Source organism: Triplophysa dalaica, chromosome 20 (assembly GCF_015846415.1).
Source record: "Triplophysa dalaica isolate WHDGS20190420 chromosome 20, ASM1584641v1, whole genome shotgun sequence".
NCBI classification, from domain to species: domain Eukaryota; kingdom Metazoa; phylum Chordata; class Actinopteri; order Cypriniformes; family Nemacheilidae; genus Triplophysa; species Triplophysa dalaica.
The window spans coordinates 2,513,825-2,529,590 of record NC_079561.1 but is presented as its reverse complement, the minus strand read 5'-3'; the positions used below and the strand labels follow the sequence as shown (position 1 = coordinate 2,529,590).

General features: G+C 39.4%; 2 protein-coding genes across 2 annotated transcripts in view; both read right to left on the bottom strand.

Moving 5' to 3' along the window:
• The window catches only part of eya4 (EYA transcriptional coactivator and phosphatase 4), a 35,365-nt gene extending 31,191 nt beyond the window's left edge, over nt 1–4,174 (bottom strand). Inside the window, exons 1-3 of the mRNA XM_056732637.1 lie at nt 3,979–4,174; nt 3,009–3,123; nt 2,085–2,247 (exon numbers count right to left, since the gene is read on the bottom strand). The gene's annotated coding sequence lies outside the window, so the exon portion shown is untranslated. The remainder of the gene's footprint in view (nt 1–2,084; nt 2,248–3,008; nt 3,124–3,978) is intronic.
• A 5,326-nt stretch (nt 4,175–9,500) lies between these two features.
• Nucleotides 9,501–10,893, bottom strand: tcf21 (transcription factor 21). Its single transcript, XM_056732684.1, has 2 exons — nt 10,369–10,893; nt 9,501–9,969 (listed from the first exon to the last, which is right to left on the bottom strand). Exons 1-2 carry the CDS (start codon nt 10,816–10,818, stop codon nt 9,880–9,882), a joined length of 540 nt encoding a protein of 179 aa, XP_056588662.1. The 5' UTR covers nt 10,819–10,893; the 3' UTR covers nt 9,501–9,879.
• Nucleotides 10,894–15,766: the final 4,873 nt, after the last annotated feature.

The window sequence follows — 15,766 nt, the reverse complement described above, 5'->3', positions numbered from 1 at the left end:
TTCCCTAAAAAGAGCCAGAATGATCTTCATCGATGATTTTATTCAAAGCGACTTACTTTGTCCTCTACATTTGTTTCTAAGTATGTCTAATCCCCTGGGGTCGAACCTACGAACTTGCCGTTGTTAACGCCATGCTCTTACCACTGTCTTTGAAGATGGATCTGTAATACAGTCCTTTTGTTAAACAAAGATCTGTAATTCTCTTTGACTGCCCAGTGTTTAACTGGTCACTGTCTACCAACCAACCCTGCTGGTTTCTGACACCTGAATTTATTTCCTGTGTTTCATGTGTGTGGGTGCATTTATGCTAGAAAAACAAAGATCAAGGGAAAAAAGAAAAAGGATATCAACCCCTCAATTTACGAAGCTTTAAACAAAAGGGATAATTTTAAATAATAAAAACACATACTGCCCATTCCCTGAATTGTACACATGCATCTAAACATGTACGCGAACAGAAACACCAACCTCGCTCTATTGGCGCCAACACTGACACACAGACCAAAGAGGGAGTCACTTTGTCATACAGAGGAGTAGACTGCTGGACAAACACTTTTGTTGTACATCTACTGCTTTGATCAACGACCATAACTACAAACTGGTGATGTCTGATTCAACAACAAATCATTCTTTTGGAAGGTTTAATTGATTTGCTACTAGCAAGTAACCGGAGTGCAAAAAACAACAATGTTGGAAAAACATATTAGGGCCTATCTAAAAAAACACAAATGCACAAATGCCTTTCCAAGGAAAAAGAGCTCATATATTTTTGGTGGTCTTCTCAAAAATACACCAGAAACTAGTGTATGGTTCTACTCTTACGTATGTATGTAAGTGCAATATAGATAGATATAGATTGAAAAAGATTTTTAGTGAAGAACAGCATATACATCGATTATATTCGAACCGATTGTGAGTTTGAAGACCATTCCTGCAGTCAAGTGACCTAATAATGACAGAGATGACTGTTTTAACCCCGGTGATGCACCCGGCGCATTGGGTCATATTTCAAGTAATGCCCTCACTTCTTTAACAAGGCTGTGACAGAAAAAGTGTGTGTGAGTGTGACCTAAAACTGGCTGACAAGGACCAATCCATATCCTTGATTCAGGGGGTCATAGCTAATGCTATCATGAGAGTGCTAATGATTTTTTCATTAGCTAATAGAAGCTCAAGTTTCCTCTATGCTTGCGAGACTGTGCGAGAAAATAAAGTCTGATAGGAAAACTGAAATACTGTAAGTTTTATGAGGTATATGTCAGGTAAAAAATCTATATTACATTCTTTATGTAATAAATCCAGTTCTGTAAATACACTTATTTTGGAATTCCCAGAGAAGCAATGAGCTCTGCACATATTATGTAATTCACCATGAGCTAAAACGGATTCTTTAATAGCTTTCACTAATAATTTTCCAAGGCATATGCATTCCCTGAGTTTGACTTGAACTGCTGTCTCTAACCACCCAACAATATTTACTTACTGACCGTTTATTCGGAAACACTGTTTTTATTTCACGCCTAGCCCGAAGTTATCTTCCGATCTGTTTTTGTTTAATATAGTACTATATAATAACTGTATTAAAAAAAAACCTTTGTTAAATTTCACTCATTAGGCATTTGGCAGACGCTTTTATCCAAAGCGACTTACATTGCTTTATCCTATACATTTTACATAGGTATTTGCAATCTCCTGGGATCGAACCGACAACCTTGCTCTTACCAATGAGCTACAGGAAAGTAACGGTTCTTATACTAGATGAATAAAATAAAAATAATTATTTGCAGAGGGGAACCGGAAATTAAGTTTAGGCCACACAAGCGCACATGCGCAGTAACGTTTGTTTATGTTGTTACTTTGTAACCGTCTATAGGTAGGTAGCTATGATTCATAGTTTCTTATGTGCAGGGAAAAGTTTAAAATCTGCCTAAAGTAATCTTACACCTTCCATACAAAAAACACGCCCAAAAAAACAAGGGATTCCAGGCACAAACAATGCACATGAATACACACACCCTCTCTTATTCATACAGTAGTTCAAAATGATTAACTTGCTTTAGCTCTTTTTGCCCTATTGGAATTACCTCTCTCTTTCTCCCTCTGTTAATGCATTCTTTTATGTCATCTCGAGTTTCCTGGATTCTGCCATCGCCGTGGTAACCCCTCCCTCCTCTGGTCCCTCAGGTCCTGCCGGATGGGATGCTTTTGTCTAGCTGCCACATTTTTGGGGTAAAATGATCCTGTCCCCTTCACACACAGACACACACACAAAGTATTTGTACAAACTTGGCATTGTTTCAAAATTCTGGATTCAACAAGGAATGGAGAGATTACATAGAATGAGAAACTCAAAATTACTCCTTAATGCTTAAGTCCACTGACCATATATTCATACACTTGTACGTTAAATCATTACTCAAATTTATACAAACACTCTTGCACCATCTGCGATGCAGGTCATCCCGGTCCTGAGTACCTCAACAGCTGCTAGGCACGCTCACAGGTAGGGACAGCAGGTGTGTAAGACAGTTTCAGAATTGTGTCTCATTCTCTTCCACTTCCTGTCTGTCTCTCTTTTCATCCAATTGTATCATGTCTGTACTAGTGCATCCAAAATGGCACATTATAAATATTGTTTTTTAGGTTTTATTTCTTATTCTGTAACTGTGTTTATGTCTGCGTTTAAGAACAGAAGTCACAGAGGTGTATGTTTTTGTTGAGTGTCAGAGTAGAGGTTCTCAAACTGGGATGGATCCAGGGGGTACCACAGAATTTTTAAATATAGAAATTTATCATAAATTTTATGCAATCGAACATCAGAAAAATAAGCCCAGTAACCAAAGTTAAAGATTTTCCAGCGTCGTATAACTGAATATGTTTTTGGTGTTATTAAATTTCTAAGTTTAAGATTATAAATCTTTATTTGGGAGGCCGCAAAGCAATGCAACCTACACAAAGGGGGCCTTACAACGAAAAAGTTTGAGAACCACTGCCCTAAAGGGTCATACCGTAACTCTCCAGTGTGTTGCCGCTGAACGTACGTCCCTGATCGTCTCTAGTTTCTCTTAGTAAATGATCTGATTAAAAAACTGCTTTCAGCCTGGTCCGTCCAAAAACAGACAGCTTCAGAAAAAAAGGAGCAGAAACAAAGAAAAAGAGTGAGTGAAACGAACACTTGGAAGCAGGACAAAATAAGCCATACCAATGCCTGAAGCTAGAAACCACCAGACAATAGAAAACATGGCTGTGAATAACACACCCAAACAGACTTTGAAAGGACAGTAAACCGGTAGTAATACCTAAAAACTATTGCTGAAATATACTGTATAAGAGTTTCATATAACCGTTGTATAAGAGAATAATAATAAATAGTTTGATCACATCAAAATCTGATTAGCTTTGCATATTCAGTCCTGTTTGATTTGAGTTTGGCTATATTTATACTAGCTGTGTGCTAACCCAGGGGGGATCCGAAATGGCACTTAATAAATTACCGTTCCTGGCCAATAACTCTCAGTATTGATTTGTAAAGTGAAACCTGCTTAAGCTGTGACCTTTAGTGTCTCCCGAGGCATCATGGGAAATTTAGTTTAATTGATAGATAGGCAGATGTGTGGATGACATCACCTCGCAATTAATCAAGACAGCACATATTTATATCTCAGAGAATTTGTTTCCTATGTTTGAGATGTTTAAAATCAGCATCATTTGACAATTAAAAATGGTTAAATTTGATGGTTTAAATAATCACTTCAGATCAAGTGTTTTAAAGCCTTTTGCATTATTTTCCATAGTCTGGTAGATGCCGCTTTCAGAATCGTCACATCAATGATGGTTCATATTCCTCATAAATGGGTACATTCAAATATAATAACTATTTATTAATAACTAAAATATATAACTATTTTATTAAGAGCATTTCCTTCCATTTGTTATGTATTTTTGCATTTTACATTTATGCACTTAAAAGCAACTTACATCCCATTAGACATGTATGTAAAATTCCTGGCATCGACCCATGACCTTGGCGTTGCTAACGCCACGCTCTAAACCCCCGAGCCACAGGACCGCTATTATGACATTTGGTTTGTGCATTTTGATTCACAAAAATCCAACAAAATTGTCATCTTAAATATAAAACGTGTGTAAAGTGATTTCCCAGTGTTTTAAGAAACTTGAAAATTTGTGAAAATTATGCCTGACCTTAGGGCCTCAAAATGGCTAACTATCTGCAAGTTGTTAACTGTCGTGGCGGCTTTAACACGGCCAATTTACGTCTCACAGATTTCACTACGTATCTCCAATGTCAGCGAACAGACAAAGGGCACAAGGTAGTCTTGCTTTAATACTATATAAATGAGACGAAAAGTCTCCATAATCCCGAATTAATGAAACCATCGCGTCCACGTCCTTTCAGCACGACGCTGGATGGATTTTGGCGGTAAGCGCGTGCGTTGGTGTGTATAACCTGCTTAGTGCCAGGCAGACCGCCGGGCACGAGGCTCGTTCCTGCGCCCAACCATTGGCTGAGACGACCGGCTGCAGCTCGACGCGTGTAACTCGAGCCCGTAGCCGCCCGTCCGTCAGAAATAAAAAATCATTTGTCCGGAGCGGGCGCGCGGCTTGATTAAATATTAATAGCGTGAGGGAGACTGTTATCCGGTGTCGCGTGAAAAGTGATCCTCGGCCGCTCCGGAAGGGCATCGTGGCCCCGCGGGTGGACGAACGGAGACGCGCCGAAAGAACAAAGTATGAAGCGCTCAATTACTTCATACTTAGCTTGAGTACTGCACAGGTCATTGTGTGTAACTTACGGTCTTAATAAACACTTTCATTAATAGCACAAGTTATACACAATGCACGTGCTTCATGGCTTTAACCCTGATAATTAGTAGGTTCTTGGGTAATATCAGGGTTATACACGCTTATCCAGGTCCAGTGGAAAAACGTTCCCATCACACGAGGGATCAGCAAGTCCAGCTGAGTTTATTTTTCTAACTGCTTGATTGCTCAGCAAAACGGATAGAGAGAGAGAGGATTTCTCATTTTTCCTCCTTCCCTCTCACCTCACTTCCCCTCTCCCTTTCCTTGGATTTGTCTCTCTGTTGTCCTCCCTCCCTCTCACTATCCCGCTCACTCCGTCTGCCTGTCGCTCATTCTCCCTCACTCGCTCCTGTCACTGTTTCCTCAATTTGACCTTCACCATCTGTTTTGAATGAGAGCACTGTTCACTTTTGTTTAAAGGAACGCTAAAATCAGACGTTCTCCCTGTCTCAGCCCAAACACAGTCTTATTACAGCATTCATTGCTGGAGAGTGGGGACCTCAGCCGCTCTCAATTATCTTCAGAATTCCCCTCACACACACACACACTCACACACACTCAGACATTTGCAAGGCTTATGCCCAAGCACTTCCCAACACATGCAGGCTCGACGCATGATGCTCTCGTACAAACACAGCACACATGTTTGGGGACACCCTGGAATATCACGAGACGGTGAATGATTCCAGTCTTTAGTTTGGGAATTCCAGCTTTAATTAGATCCGTGTGTGGCGATCAGGGAGGTGTATACTTGGGCAGAAACATACGCACTCAGATTCAGACACGCTTCCATGAGTTGAAGAACGTGTGTAACAGCTTGATGTGGATATGATGGCCGAGGGTGGTCAAAGAAAAACATTGGTTAAATGAGCATTAATACGTTAAAATACAGAGGTGTGTTTAACAACGTACATTTATGAACACCTGCTTATTCTCCAACGCAGGATTTGCAGTGAAATACTCTCTTAGACCACCTCTCAATCGCTAATCACCCCCACCTGGGCAAACATTTCACACCCTGTACACACGCACACGCTCATGTTCGTCTAACATTTACCTTGTGTGATCTTCTCTCAGCCGTTTACTCACTTCACTTTCATCATGGCATAGTTTACACCCCTGCACACACATTTTCACTTCAATTCAAAACAGGCTTCTAATGAAACACTTGCGAGATCAAGGACACTCTATGTGTGTGTCTGTGTGTGTAATGCGCAATGGACTACTGGGTCGGATTCAAGGCACGTTGGTCAATTTTTCTCAAGTGGAAGTAGTTTATCCCTGATTTACCAGACACATTCCCTGAACACATACTGCATACACAAACATTTCCCTTTTTTTGTTTGTTGTGTGGTTAAGCACATTTAGCTAAGCGTATATGGTTTAGTTTTATAAAAGTACAAATGTGTAGCAGTTATATAGATGAATAAACATACACACTTAGCCAGAGAAAGCCTTAAACTGGCAGTACTTTACAGAAAAGGGGGTCATAAGACATCATACTTGCCTGCCTATAGTTTTACTGCCACCTTGTGGTCATTTTTACGCAGCACAGTTATGTTTATAAACAGAGCTGCGCTTTTAATCTCATGTCCATACTATACACACATCAGAGAAACATCCTTTCCCCAGGTTACAAACTTACACAAATACTTTAACAAGATTTCATACATAATGGAGAAAACTCAGTAAGCTCAAACCTGCACAACAAAACACTGACACAACACACTCAAACTGACATTATATGAAAGGATCCTGTCAAACTCACTGAGAACTTTCATCAATACTCTGCTCTTTTCTGTTTATATTGATATGTCTATATAGATAGTTAATGCTTTTGTTTTATTTTTATCTGTAATTTGTGCAGAGTGTTCATATTTTATTTTACTGTGCTTGGGCAAAGTGAAATGTTTTTTATTGTGCCAACAAAGCCTTCTTGAATCTTGAATCTATATCACCATTTTGAGGCATAAGGAGATCGTTTGTCTTACTGCTCCCCCTGCAGGATGGTTCTGGTAGTTCAGAGACTTCAATTAAAAAACAGACTTTTGGGTCCAAGGGTCGCAATTAAAATATGCCCACATTAAGAAAGCTTGTTCTAATTCATGGTTGGTAAAATATGGACGTTAAGGTTCATTTAAATCAACAATCAGGGTTGTCCATATGTTACCCAACCATGTGTTTAATCAACCTGTCATTTCTTTACACTGTTTTCATTAAACAAATAAATGCTTTTCTCTATCTTATATCTCAAATATATGTTTATAAACGAGATTTATATAAATTGTAATATATAGACATTTATATGAATTCATAACTATGAAAATGACGCAAATACTGAAATTGCGTAATATTTAATCAGGTAAAAAATATTTATGACAACTCAAAATGTTAGGGCTTGGTGGGTGAGCTTTAGCTAATAGTTTATGTTTGACCCTCTACTCAAACATCACTCTTATTTAGGATAACTGATTTTCGTATAAAAAAGGACTTACAAGCATGACTTTCCTACTTTGTGGTGCAATTTGGTATCTTCTAAACTAGTGCGCACTGTACTTCAATGCATATTTCTTCAATGTTGCCGTTCTTGTGCCTATCTCGACCAGTCGCTGTTCAGTGTCCAGGTGCTGAAATCTATTGTGTCGTGATTGATGCCGTTTCAACCTCACTTTGTTCATCAGTTCACAAAGGATCATTTGAAAAGCCTTGTTCATCTCGTTTATGTATCCCTTTATGTCAAGTATAATTCCTAACGAAGATGTTATGCCACTGGCTAAACCATTAGGAGAAAAGAGGAGGGTTTATGAGTGAAGGATGACGGACCATGTCCCACTCAGATACTCTCCAGACACAAGTAATTTAACTTTAACTCCGTCTTAAACCAACTTCTTACATGCATCGTAAACATGTACTGACACACACACGCAAACTCTTATCTGGCAGTTTTCAGAGCATGTGCGTCTAGACCACATGCCAATGTTCCCTCTCAAGAGACTTTTACGACTATAAAAAAAGAGGTTTGGGCAGCCGTCCAACAAAACAATTAGCCATATTCTCGCAGCGCATGGGAATCTAGGGTCCACTTTATCTTTCTAATGACCGACCCTCCCCTGCCTCCTCTCTCTCTTCCCGCTGCCGGGCAGAACGCGGCTGACCCGGACAGCGTTCAGTGTTCTCCGCGGTGGTCTTCTGATGATGGAGAGACTTGCCTTATCCCCGTTGATGTACGACGACGAACGCGCGCTTCGCAGAGGAAATAAAGGAAACTCCTTTTAAATTATACGAAAAAAACCTTTTCATTTTCACATGATGAAAGAAAACTAAGAATGAAAGAAGAGAAAGGAGGTGTGGCGAGTTTTCCAGCGCGTCCCGTGAGAAAAGGATGCCCTATACAACTTATTAGCATGAGACATAAATATTTTTATATCCTCTGTACTGCCTCCCAAGTTTTCAAAGAAAATGTCACAGGTTTAGCCATTTTGTACAACGGTCGAAAAGCAACAAGAAAAACGTCAAAGCATTATGTTATGGTCGTTTTTAGACCGTATTTGGTCATTTGTGTACAGAATGTAGGCCTAAGATAAATATACAGAACAACACTGAACATTTTTGAAATTCTCAGCTGTGACGTGAAACTGCCAATAAATAATTGCAGCAACTCAAGTTCATTTTAGATTCAATTTTGCAACGTAATAAAATCCCGATAACAACATCCAAATTATGATAAAGAATAGCAATACCAAATATTTAAATTGTTTCTCAACATAGGCTACTTGTTGTCGCCTATATTAAAAAAAAACATCTCTCACTTTTATACTTATCAGCAGATTTCACAATGATGTGTATGTGTGTGTGTGTGTGTGAGCCTCCTTTGCTCTCAGTCTCCCTTCAGCCTCTCCTTACAATAACAGCGAGTGATGGATGATGGCGGCGGGCTTGTTATTGTCTTGCGCCATCAAACCGTTCCGTCTCACCGCGCGCCTTTCTGTAGTGCTGTGAGTGACCGGTGATGACTAGTATACCGTGGAATACAGTTACGTGGCGGGGGCGGTGTTTTTCTAAGCGGTAAGGCCCCGGCGTGGATGTGGCATCGGGAATCCCATTATCGGTAACTCTGGGTAACTCGTGCTCGAGCTCCTCAGAGGAGTGACGCATAAATATCTGTCCGTGCGCTATAAACATAACGGTCACAACCCCGCGAGAAATTAAACAACGACTCCACCGCGAGATTAAGAGCCGCGCGATTTACTGACCTAAAACGCAGACCACGTCAGCCTACATTTATCTGGTCTGACTTCTTTAATTCCCCTTAGTCTGAAAAATATTATATTTCCTTTTGTATTTTGGAGAAGGCTGTAAGAGTCTAAAAGCGTAATGGTCAGTAAACGCGTTTTCTCTTATTTTCAACACAGCAAAGGCCATGCTTATCTGATGACAGATATATCACGATAACAAGAAGGTTTACGTTTCTTCCGATTAAGGGAATTAATCATGTTATCTGTTGAAGGCAGGTCGACATGTCCCCTCGTCGAAGATTTTGAGAGAAAAAGGTGGAGCGAAATGATAACAAGGTTCATAGGTCAAATCAAAGTGAGTAAACATGAACTATCCGTCCGTGTTAAATCAAAACCCAATACATTCATAGGCCTATATAATGTAATAAACTCTCACTTCAATCACTATAAAACATCAGCCATTTTTATTTACAGTCATCTTTTTGCCATCAGCTGCCGAGAGCAAAGGCGTGATGATCTTGATACTAAGCAAAGCTATTTTACTTTTATAAATCTTTTTGTTTTATTAAGTTTTCTAAAAAAAAACGTGATGACAGCATTTATACAAAAAACAACTGTATAAAAACCACACTGTATTGCCTTGAACCAGCAAGGCATTGGTGTGAATATTAAATAGATAGCAATTTCTCTTTACAGGAATGCGAGTGAGGATTTGGTCCCCAGTTATTCCCACTCGTGTGTTTAGATAGGAGATGATGTGGCTATTAAGTTTTGATAAAAATACGTAAAGTAGGTCCATGTTTGAAGTCCAATTTGTTCCTCAGGAAGCTGTAGTCCCACATAAACGTGTAGAAGTAAGCATTTCTTTAAGCTCGTTTTCTGGTTTCCCCGCCACCATAAATGGCCAAGTCTGTGGAGAAAAAGAAATGGGTTTAAATGAAATGCAATCTGCAGTACAATTAGAAAACACACACAATTACAGAGAAAATACTGTTTGGTGGTGTAAGATTTAATATTTTAAGATATACATATAGGCTAGGTAACAGGCTAAAGCGATAGGCCTTCTCTTTTTTGCTAAGTAAAAAATAATCAAGGAGAGACACTTTTATGAAACTAGATAAAAACAGTGAAAATGAACGCTCATGATTTCTAAGCATTGCCAAATTGTTTGGGAAAGTCATGTTTTCGTTGGTACAGATGGATGCAAAAGAATATCCTTGCGCGCATCTCACCAAAAAAAATCGATTACTAATTGCAGTCACAATGTTGTGCGATTTTTTTTAAGGAAATATTAAAACATATTTCTTACCAAGTTGACAGGATGGATGTAGCCATTCTCGTATTTGTCATTGGCAAGTATCTGTCGCAGGTGAGCGATGTAACTGGAGGCCAGGCGCAGCGTGTCCAGCTTGGAGAGTTTGGTGTCCGGTGGAACCCACGGTAAAGTTGTCTTCAACCGGGAGAAAGCTTTGCTCAACACTCGCATCCTCGCCCTCTCGCGCGCGTTCGCCGCGTTCCTCTGTCCCGGCTTGCCTTCTTGGCACACACCGTTAGGTGCCGATTTACGCATGGCTGCCGATTTGCGCCGCTTTCCCGCGGTTGCTGTAAATTCTGTAACCGAAGTCCCTTCGCAGTTGGAGCTGTCCCCTGTGCTCTCGTTTGATGTCCCCGGGTCTTTACCGGAACCGAATTTCAAAAGACCATCCAGCAGCTCAGACTCGTGAAATTCATCCACATCGCTGATGGAACCGGTGGACATGTTAAAGTGGATGAGGTGAGCTATGTAGAAAAATCTGAAAAGATGCGAGTTGTGAGTAGAAACGTGTCCTGTGTCATGCGCGTAATGAAGCTGACCGTAACTCGAACGCTGAAGGGTCCATTTATCTCTCGCGCTTAGGGGCGTGCCCCCGCACGCGGCAACAACATGCTCCTTTGGATATTAAAACCTGTTCAAATATGTTTATAAAAATGAGATAATGACCCAACGCTGTACAAATAGTGCAATCACATTATGTTCCATTTTCTCACGCATGAAGCAAAAACTAAATGATTTAGTTAAATTTGTAGGAAAAATTCACTGCAAAACCTTATTTATTTGTGGTTATTATTATTAACACTTTTTGCACTGATTTTCAGGCCATTGATAATTTAAGAATAATAACGAGACACTATTTATTCGTTTTGCATAATCACACAAAACAATTATTCAGAGCCATATTTCATTATATAAATTGACAAATAATTCTCTGCTAATTTCACTAAATAAGCAAAACTTAGAAGTGCATGCTAACGATTTTTGAATTAACGATTTTTCCTTAAAAGCTTTTGAGTTGTTTAATAAAAACAACAAAAATAGAAGTTTTAACAATAGGCTTATCATAATATTAATAATTTGTTTATTTCTTAATATGTATTGCTGTTACGTATAAAAAACTGTTGTAACTCATTCTACATTTTGGTAAAATTTGTTATATTTTCGTATTATATGCTACAATATCTGCTGGAAATGGCAACGTAAGAATAAATTGCTAGTTTATAATGCAAATGAAGACCTATATATATATATATATATATATATATGTGTGTGTGTAAGGCAAATGTAAATATTTGTGTGTTCCACGCTATGAATCAAGAAGCACCTGCACGTTCCCTTTGAAGTGACAGGTGGCATAACAGGATTTTAATGGTGGATCTCTGACCGGAAATAGCAGTTGTGCGCGCGCTTGTACAGTAGGATTTTTAAGATGGTACAGCGATGACCCCACACGCAATCGCGTACGGGAGAGGCCGTGAAGCTTTCAGCACCGATGCCCTCGAATAGGATCCCACGAGAACCTTCTCAAATGGCCCACTGGCGCCTTCGGAGGGGCACGTGAAATGGATACTCCGCGTCCCCAAACCCATGTTTTGCTTATGGCACCCACACGGTCTCTAATACAACCTCCTAATTCAAGCCAAAACATTCCGATGTGCCAAGGTACTAAGTGGCGACGTTAAACGCGACTCAGGAGTGGTTTTAAATCAGGCGATGATTGCTACGACACACACGGGGGTATCTGGTCTCTCCTCAGTCACTTTAGTGTCCTATGATGCTCTTAGTGGTGACGCACAGATTAGACCTGCACGCTTGACAAAATGCAGCAAAATCGAGAGATTTCCATAAAGGTAGAGATGATTTTCTTGAGATGCCCTCACGCAAAATGTTCCTGTCTCTATCTATTCTAACGTTTTCTATACATAAGAATGGCAGAATAAGGAATTTTGACCTTGCCATAGTGCTTTAACAACAAATAGGCAATTAATAGGATCTTATTTCTTTTATGAGCAAATCAGATTTGGTTAAGATGCAAGTTTTAATTCTACAACAAGCAGAATAAACTGATAACAAAATCTCAGACTGTGTAAATGTGTCTGCACCTCCCTCCCTTGTGGGTGGGCTGGTCAAAAGAAAATAAAAGAGAGGATATAAGATTAATTGTCCTCCTGTCCTAGTGCAGCATTACATGAAGTGCTTAAAATAGCCTCAGTGTTTCTGAAGCCTGCAATCACACTCAGGTTCAGCTCATCTTTCCTGACACTAAAACGAAGAAAGATAAACAGACAGGTTAATGCAAAACAGCCCATATTGTACTGGATGTATAAAATGAACTGGTGTGGACGTGCAGTGGTCACGTTTTTATATATCATATTTAAGCCACATTTGGAGCATTAATCATTATGATCAAAGGTATTTTACATTGCAAAAAAACAAAACAGTGCATTATTGAGGAGTTATTAAATACTAATTGAATAAATTAAGGAACTTTCACCTGTGCAGTTACACACATTAAACATTATTTTGCTCAATTGCTGATGTCATACCCAGCGTGTGATATCAGCTTTGAAATGACATAAGTGTACACAAGCACATCCTTCTTTCAGGGTTAAATCTATCAGTATTATAATTGCAGACTTAACCACAAAAATATGTTTAAAACATAACATAATAATACAATAAAAAAAATTGAGAAAATAAAAAATGACTTTAAAACATAAACATGTAACACAGCTATTATGTCATTATTCCAGCCCTAAAAAAATAATGGTACATTTGTTGTATTATAAATGCCATGACAATGATTTTCATCCATTTCAGAAGTATTTTGTAATACTGACTGCACATCAGATTTGTCTCTCAGTTTGTCTGTTCAAATGGTTACAGACAGCAACAGGTGAACAGCAGCCAGAATAATGAAGCCTGATCGTACGAATCCAATGGAATGAGGTTTTCTCAGCGGTGTTAGAGAGGATATCACTAATTAGCTCTAAAGGGTCAAAGGTGGCTAGAAACTGGACACTCAAATGTCCGCATCCGACTTAGAGCTTTAAAACACAACACACACACAAACCATACACTGAGCTACACACACACACAACCAAGAGACGTGGTCACTCAACTCGCAAGATGACAGATCCCAACAACTGCACACACACTTAATCTTACATGTGCTTCGACGACAAGCACTGCAACGTGGCATCCAACAAACGGCCGTTTCTGCACAGAATTAAACTGCACGAGAGGAAAACTTTCAAGTGACAACCTTGGTGAAAAAAGATGAATTAGAATAACAAAACAAGAGAAAAAAGTAGATTTACTGGCTAGCATACAAATGACTCGGTTGGGTCAAACATTGTTGAGTCAGTTAATAAAAACATAACACCTCATGAAAGACTTTATATCTGACAAACTGTTTAATATAGACGGATGGTACGGTTTAAACGCCGCTTAAGAACTCTGTTTTTAAAAGTGGAAGTTGACACATCTGATAAATTGGACAAATATCAGACAAATCTGTGGGTTCGAGAACATTCAGCTTCTTTGTTTACATCAAAGAAGCAAAATCTGTGGGTTCAAGAACATTTAGCTTCTTTATTTACGTAATTATAAGACGGCCAATCACACCGGTTGGATGCTATAGTTTCTTTTGTCTGTTCATCTGACCTGTAGGATACGAGATGCAAGCAAGAAGATGGAGAAGGGCATGAAGTGCAGTCTGGGAGGGACAGTGACCTGGAATGGATCAGCTGTCGAATATTATCTAGATGTCTTGCAGCTGGGTGTGTGGGTTGTATTTGTGTATGTGTGTTGCTTGTGTTGGTGTGTGTTGGGGGGTTGTGTAGCTAGGAGCGGCTGTACTCCCCTGCATCGGAGCTTCTAACGGCCAAGGTCAATGTCCATAGTCGAGTGTTTTGGCTTGTCGCAAAGTTTAAGGGAGCGCACAACTGCACCGGACATGAATACTTGTAAGAGAAAAATCCTTTCAGAAGCTACAACTCAAGAATAATTATTTTAATGAAAACCACTTTGGAGGAAACAGAGGAGTGTCAAGCACTTGGATGGCCAACAACAGTCAGTGACCATTTTGGTCTTAAAGAAAAAAAAAAATCCAAAGACAGTAAAATCTATATGCAATTACCATATTACTTATTAAGTATTTTTTCCATTACAAAGAAGCATTTATTAAACACAAATGTTCTTTTGATGTTAAATCCAAAGACAAAAATGTCTGTTCTATGGCATCGTGAATTATCTTTATTTTTTAGAAAACGAAAGAACGAAGCAAAAATGAAAGTTTCCAGTCGGAAAAAAGGTCTGCACTTCAACGTGAAATTAAAAAATTGAAATCAAACAGAATGGTATGTTCCCAAACAGCATTTCCTCTCAGACCTGTTCTTTGGAAATGCTGACAACACTACTTTCATCATTTATCCCCTTAATCAGGAGGTCAAATCCATCTCCAGATCTAATAATTCTTAATGGAAAGTTCTTTTAAAGATATGTTTATATAAAAGACAGACACACTCTGGGTTCATCCTAAAGTTGCATGTGGGGACGCTCGGACAGATGTGGGGTCGCCCCAAAGCTGTGTTTATGGGACGTTTTGTGAGATTGAGCCGAGTGTCTGATAAATCGATCTTGTGAGGCTGAGGTTATTTACATTCTATCTCTCACACGGCCAGAGATAAACGACTCTCTCTTTTACATGGGCTTCATCACACTCAACCTATTGCTCCTCTTCCCATCACTTAAAAGTCTATGCATACACACACATGCTCGCGCTCACCAGGTGCGTGAAACTTCATACTACGAGTATGATTGTGTGTGTGTGCATACTTGGGGATACATTTTCCCAAGAAGTAGGGACTTGTTTAATCCATAAATAAAGTTAACACTCTCTTATATTCCAAAAATGTAAACCTATTAGGGTTTGGGTCAGGAATATCATCTTAATTAGCTTTAAAAACAATAGATGTTTATGGTATGTCGCCATTTAGCTAACAAGCAAACGTGTGTGCATTATGATAAAGACCGAGGCAGAATAAAAGCTAGAAGGAAGGAGGCAATCTCTACGCATGCGGGTACTATAGTGTGAGTCACAAGGGACAAACTCTCTATTTCTTAATAAGCAGAGCCAGAATGAACTAGAAAGTTAAAAGATTCCATGTCCACAGAGAGCGTGTTATCATCAGGACGAGAATGTAACAACCCCCAAATTCCCCAGCATAACATTAGTATCAAACCTCCTGTGTCCCACACGCCTTTCATACTACTATCTTCAGTTTAAAGGTCCAGTGCATGAAATTTAGCGGCATCTAGCGATGAAGTTGCAAACTGCAACCAACAGCTATATCCTCCCCTCCCTTTTGAAGGACTGTGATGTCATCAC

Excerpts from the sequence above, each read along its gene's own strand:
- tcf21 (XM_056732684.1), bottom strand. The coding sequence starts at position 10,818 with ATGTCCACCGGTTCCATCAGCGATGTGGATGAATTTCACGAGTCTGAG. Across the intron at positions 9,970-10,368 it reads ACATCCATCCTGTCAACTTG|ACTTGGCCATTTATGGTGGC; the intron begins GTAAGAAATATG and ends TTTTCTCCACAG.